Source organism: Musca vetustissima, unplaced genomic scaffold (assembly GCF_032173495.1).
Source record: "Musca vetustissima isolate MV318-11 ecotype Yass unplaced genomic scaffold, APGP_CSIRO_Mvet_v1 utg37208, whole genome shotgun sequence".
NCBI lineage: Eukaryota > Metazoa > Arthropoda > Insecta > Diptera > Muscidae > Musca > Musca vetustissima.
The window spans coordinates 149,320-156,311 of NW_026880722.1; the positions used below are offsets into that span (position 1 = coordinate 149,320).

At 33.8% G+C, this 6,992-nt stretch overlaps 1 protein-coding gene across 1 annotated transcript; it reads right to left on the minus strand.

Annotated features, from left to right (window-relative positions):
• Positions 1-5,956, minus strand: LOC133326509 (putative uncharacterized protein DDB_G0286901; the record flags this gene model as incomplete). Its single annotated transcript, XM_061535129.1, has 3 exons — positions 1-289; positions 347-1,829; positions 5,929-5,956. Coding segments are annotated over 3 exons (1,800 nt in total), but the record flags the coding sequence as incomplete, so codon positions are not given.
• Between the last annotated feature and the right edge of the window lie 1,036 nt (positions 5,957-6,992).

Here is a 6,992-nt window from a genome sequence, read left to right on the forward strand (position 1 = left end):
TCACCTTGGTGGAGCCCAATCGTGGCGAGTACAATCCAATAGAGTTCCCACATACGTTTTACCCCTCCAGGTCACATTTACTACAAGCACACCACCTTCAGTTTCATGCCAAACAATACCTTCCAGAGTAACTGAGGTTCCAGGTTCGCAAGGGCCTAAACAGTCAGGTTCTGTAATTGTGCCGACAGATGTGCCAATACAAATGTCTACGGTTTCTTTGTTAATAGCATTTCCAGATTGTGTTTTTACTTCATTAGGCTTCGCACGCTTTGGAGGTGGAGATTTTGAACTTTCGTCTGCTAAATTATTTCCATTTGAGGGTGCCAGTGTGCTAGCAGATGCTGACAAATCATTTGCTTTATTGTTGGAAAGTGGAACTTTAATTGAATGATGTACTGTTGCTGAAATAATACCTGGTGGTGTTTTATGTTGATGTTCTGTATTATTTGTTGATGCTTTCATGTCAGAGTGACTTATTGATCCATTCATAGAATTCGAGGCTGCAGCAGCAGCCAATTGTGCAGCGATGTGGGACGATATTTTAATGTTAGCACCTACATTTGGAGGCCCAGGTGTATTTGCGGTACCACTGATAGTAGAAGAATGAGTTACTACTGTTGAACCGGTTGCGGTTGTTGAAACAGACAAAAGGGCTGTTGCAGAAACAGATGCATTCGGTGTTTCAGTTGAAGGTGTAAAAACCCCAGGCGGTACGGTAGCAGTAGTGTTTGATATACGTTGTACAGAACCTTCGTTGCGACGAATACAAACATTACTAGAACAAATTGATGTAGAATTGTCTGTGTTATTACAATTGCATACATTTTTGTCTTGTGTTTCTTTCTCGCTAATTTGAGAATTGTTTTTATCGTTTAAATTTCGATTGGAATGTGATGACTTATCTTTAACCTTTTCGCGACGATGGCCTGAGCTGGTTCTTTTTGTCCCTAAAGAGTTATTTTGATTTTGTATACTAGACGATAAAATTCCACTAGAAACTGGACAGGAATTGTTTCCTGGAGAAAAGTTGTTACTTAATTGATTGCTAGTGGTAGTTATATTTTTCTTGTTGCCAGTTGAGGTTACGTTTTGATTATTAGCAATTGTTTGAGAAGATTGTATAGAATTTGCACTCGATACTGAATTTGTACTTTCCTCTCCATTGACATTACTGCCAACAACGCTCATTCCATTCTGTTGCTGCTCAGTGGCTTTTACAATTTCATGCTTTGCTTCAGAACTTTTCGTTCCAGGCTTTGTACGCTTTATTTTCATTTTCAACCCTTTATCCAAAGTGGCTTGATGATCTATTGACATCTTTGTATTTGATTTATTAATATTGGATGAACCGCTCTGACCACTATTAACATTACTTAAACAGGAGCCAACATTGGTACCGATGTTGCTATTATTTACGGTTTGAGATGACATTCTGTCAGAAATTGTCGATTTAAGTAATTGATAATCGTAATCAGCTGGGAAGTCTGATTCAAACGCTAATTTTTTTGTTAGGGATGCACTAGATGCTGATGAAATAAGATGACCGCCTTTGGAGAATCCTGTAAATACCGATGATTTTCGGTGCTTTGAAGCGACGTTGCCCTGTGATTCTATTTTTTTCTCACTATTATTATAGTTTTGGCTGCTTTTCAGAAAGTGATCTTTAACAAAATATTTTTCATTTTGCAATCGAGTCGGTGTTGGTTGCGTATCCACTCTAAAAGACTTCTCTATATCAGCATCTAACTCATTTAGTAACTCGGGAATGCCGTCAATATCCCATTCTTCTTCATATTCAAAGTTTGGTTCTTTATTGTTGTCATTGTTTGCAAATGCAACGTCGCATTCAACGTTATTCTTGCTTGTTATCTTATAATCTGCAAATAAAAATAACAAGTTATTTTAGATATTTTTTATTATTAATCTTCTTCTATATATATGAAATGTCAAAATTATTTGAAATTATTTGAAATTTTTATGAAAAAAATTAGAAAAATCTGCAAAAATATTATAAGGGATATTGGTCGTTTAACATAATTTATATTCAGCTTTTAGGATGTCATCAGTTTGTACTTCGTTTTGGACATATTTTTTGCGAAAATTAATTTTTAAAAGAGCATTTGTCACTTAACAAATTATTCTATGTGAAAATAAACTTCGTGATGATTGTATACTCACGTTTTCCCTATATTTCCTGATTTATTTTATACATTTTGTTATTGCAAAATAGTCAGTAATAATTCCAGTTTGTTATTTTTAAATTTATACAATGTGAAACAATTTGCAAGGTATGTAAAGAACCAGTGAGCGGAGCAGTATAGTCGGACGGGGCCGACCATGCGATACCCTACACAACTACCACGAACTCTAACTTTCTGAGGATGTTTATTCCGAGTCTGAGTAATATTTCGTGATATTTGCCCCCTCTTGTCCGATTAGAGGTTAACAACACCTCTTCCTTACTTTTTTCGAATATTCAGTACAGTCCTTCTAATTACTTGTCCAGATTACCTTCACGGTGGGTTGTGTTGTGATTTTCGGATTATACTCTACTCGAAAACACACAAAAAATTATGTTTTCGGTCCATTTCATCCCAAAATTTTAATCTGATCATCACCGAAAATTGTAGGCGTTGTTCTTGACCATAACTGGAACTTCATGAAAAATGTCAAAGCCATCAGCGCGATATTTCTCCCTCTAATGTGGTAATGGGTTACTGAATAATATCTGAATACGTAAGCACCTGTAAATATTTGACTGTAACTCCCACATCTGAGTAGATACATCACTATATTTGGTATCAATTTAAAGGCCAACCACTCCTCTTGGATATGCTATCAACTCCTGGGGTCTACATCCTCCAGGAGTAAATATGTATGCCATAGAATACAAATTTTGTCATTTTTCACACAAAAGTCAGGGTCCATTTGACCCACTAAATATTGACCGATCTTTATCAAAACATGCATGCTTATTCTCTGACCCGATCCCCTTCTCCATGCAAAAATTCGCGGTGTTTGGGCCATAATTGCGGCCTCTGGAGCGACCAGAAAAACCGACAAAAATTTAGTATTTGGTCCATTTCATCCCCTAAATATTAACCGATCTTTTCCAAAAACAATAGGGGTCTTCATTGGCCAGAACCCATCCTACATGCAAAATTTCGTGAAGATTGGTCCATAACTGTGGCCTGTATCGTGTTTACAAATTATAATGGACAGACGGACGGACGGACACACATGTCTAGATCGACTCAGCTAGTCGAGATATGACGATCGGTATACTTAAAGGTGGGTCTAGGACCAATATTTCGCGGCGTTACAAACATTTGGGGCTGCACAAAGCTATAATACCCTGACAACATAGTTGTGTAGGGTATAATAATATACCTATGTCGAGACATTTTTCTCAAATAAAAAACAGTAAAAGATGGGAAGAACGTAAAGAGTAAGCGGTACCATTATGTGATGGTCTATACTCAATAGGTATCAAAAATACCAATTAAAAGGTGCATGTTGTTATGCCATTTGTCTGTTGAATTACAATAGAGGCCGCAATATTTATTATAGAACTTTAAAATTGTGCACATATATACGTTGCTATTACTTCTAGGATGTTTGGTATTGTAAAAATCGGTCCACGTTTTGAAATAACGGCACCAACAAATAATCGGTATTGTGGACATTTTTTATTTTGGGGAGAGAGGGAGAATGTTCTGAATTCAAATTATGAAACAAATCTTCGAGCCAACAATTTATAAAATGTATACATTTTTTGGATAGCCCCATATAACGTAAAATAACATATGTATATTTTGGGGATTGTGGGCCCGTTTTTTAAACGAATGTGCTCTCATTTGTGTTAAATCTACTAAAACATTGGCATAACTTGTCATATCTCATATTTTATATGTACACCTCATGGTATAATTATAAAAAGTTCGGGCCGGCCAAACTTAACGACATTTTTACTAGTTTTTTAATAAAATCACATATGTTATCAAAAGCTTCCAAAGTATGAATTTGTAATATATTACTAAAATAATTGTGTTTTCTAATACTTCATTTATGTTATTAAAAGAGAAGATAAACGTAACGCACACGCTCGTATATCAAAAATGTAAACAAACTGACGATAAATTTGTTTTTGTTGTAAAATTAAAATTATAACGGTAAAATATACAGCTACCAAATTTTTAGAGATGATGTATATCATCGAAAACTATTGATCCATCAAATAAAATGAAAATCGATTATGGTGAAGGTTACGTTTATTTGGCGAATATGGATCGATATATTAAGAGTTTAAGAATATATTTCCTTTTCTATATAATTATCATACTTAGTTTTAACATTTCAAGTAATGATTTTACATTCTGATATTGTATATGTAAGGAAAAAAATAAACCTTACGATATGAATGACTAGATGTGGTGGGTTGTTAAGCCCATTTATAAAACGATTTCATTAATACGGAGTACACGAAGCTATATATCGTGCAGCAAAATTGGTTCTAGATTCTTCTAGTTGATCTTTTACGAGTAGAAATCAAGAAAGGGTATGCAGTCTTTGAGTAGAGTAGTGTCACGGCAAATTGAATATCAGTTTTATTATTTTGTTTGAGCAATCTGTAATTTCTTTATATGGTTATTGGATACCTCTGAAAATAAGGTGCTTAATAATAAAAACTTAGTAGGAAAATTGATTAAATAATCAATTTCTTGTTTTCCTTGTTAAAAGCCGATTTTCGTTTTATTAATGGGTGCATAATCCTGGTAACCATATTGATTTTATCCACGACGTATGACATATGATCACAAAAATTTAGTTTTCTATCCAAGATGACTCCGAAGTATTTTACCATTTCTTCGCATTTTACATCCAAATTTTGAAAACATTGTGCGTTTTGAGGTAAATAGCATAATTTACGTTTCCGTGAAAAAACAGGGTGTGCAAAAATTCGTTCGCTAATGATTCAAAATACGCTCATTTTGTAGTCTGTAATTGAAGTTGAAAGGTTTTAATGAAAGAACATTTTGGGAAAAATCAGCGAAAATGTTGCAAAATATATTTTGAAAGATATTAGCATGTCCACACATTTTATATCGAACCTTTATGATTTCATCTCTTCGTAGTTCTTCTTGGACATATTTTTGGTGAAAATTGGCAGCGTATAGTATCTTTAAGTAATTGTCAATTACACTGTGCTACAAAATAACAAAAAAAAATTTTCAGGGGTTCTAATGTATCAATTCTGTTTAGTTGGAGTCCCTGGACCACGAAAATACCTTTGGTTTTTCTGCGTCACTTCGAAAATTAATATAATAACGGTAAATATAGAGAAAAACGTGGTTTCATGGATTTTCAATTTGAAACTTGAATAACTTATTTTCTTTATAATGGATTTATATTATTCTTTTTTTCTTTCGAAGAGTACAATTTTCCAATTTTTGTTCCATTACAGTAATCACGTATAATTTGAACTTCAATGTCAAATACAAATTACGCTTTCTCGCAGTTTCTCCTTAGCAATAAACATATGTTTTGAATTAGTAGAGGTCCCACCTAGTCTTTTTCACAAAATATGTCAAATGTGTATGCAAAAAATGGCAGATTATTTTTAAATTATTAATAAGCAATTAACCGGTGAAAAGTAAAAGGAAATTTATTTTTGATGGCATGAATGTTGAACCAATTAAGCGAGAAAATCTATTAACAGGGTTTAATTATACGAAAAGAAAATTACAAGTATTTTCCTATGAAATATTTTTTGCTCCATCATGTGGTTCAATTAAGCGTGGAAACCAATGAACCGAAATAAAATAAATATATTTTCATCAGAGTTAAATTTAATAAGAAACCGAAAACAGAGAGTAATGGGTCGATTATGGATAGCAACCAAACTCAGGTTGCAATTTAGTGATGATAAGCTCATGGAACTATTTTTTGATGATGAAAATTATGTGCAAGGCGTATCATCTATTAGAAGACATTTAAGAGATAAATCCAATCCATTAGAACTACCATCCGTACTGTGAGTAGATATTTATGTTTGGAGAAATGTTAAATCAACTGCTCATTTTAGCTTTAAGGCGTATTTTCGGCTACCAAAATATGTCGTTGTGTACTTAGTTGAAGCATTAAACCCTGGTTTCCGAAAAGCCCGACGGTCAACAGCAATTCCTCCTCTCTTAAAAGTGTGTGGAGTTCTGAGGTTTTTTGCGGAGGCAACGACTTGCACCTTGGTATGGCTCAATCCACATTGATTGTTTCCAAATTAACAGAGGATGAAAAGGAGAAGAATAAGAAAAAATTTATTCGAAAACAAAGTTCCCGGATGTTGTTGGATGTATAGATGGCATACACCTACATATCATGGTCCCAAAAGAAGATGTTCGAAGAAGATGTTCGGGGAATACCGAATTTAATGACAATTAAATGGATATTTTGTTACTACTTTCCAAGTACTTAAAATCGGACAAGGATGCTTATAAACGCACAATAATGGAACAAATTGTTTTGAACTTATAAATACAACACATATCCACATACATATATGTGGGCCACTGACCGAAACTTCGTGTCCTTAATAGGAAACACAGCAGGTATATTTTTGAGAAAAATTGCCAATACATAGACAAATGATTTTTATGTTTCAGTGAAGACGAAAACGTCTATCAATATAGGTCAATGATGTTAGTATTTCGCTATATACGATTACAAAGACGTCAACAAAACACGAAGATATTATTGAACATTTTCTTATATTGGGGAAGAATACATTTAAATTCGAATACTATATGGAGACATTACATGCTGTTTGTGTCTAACTTATATTTGCCTTTATGGTTCCTCAAATGTATTTTATACATGTAAAAATGTTTGCATTGTGTATTGACTGGACCGATTTCACTTACGTGTTCCTTCGGCTGTTTGTAATAGCATTGGGAAGGTTTTTACGAAAAAAAAATATTGAGAAAAACATCAAGAAG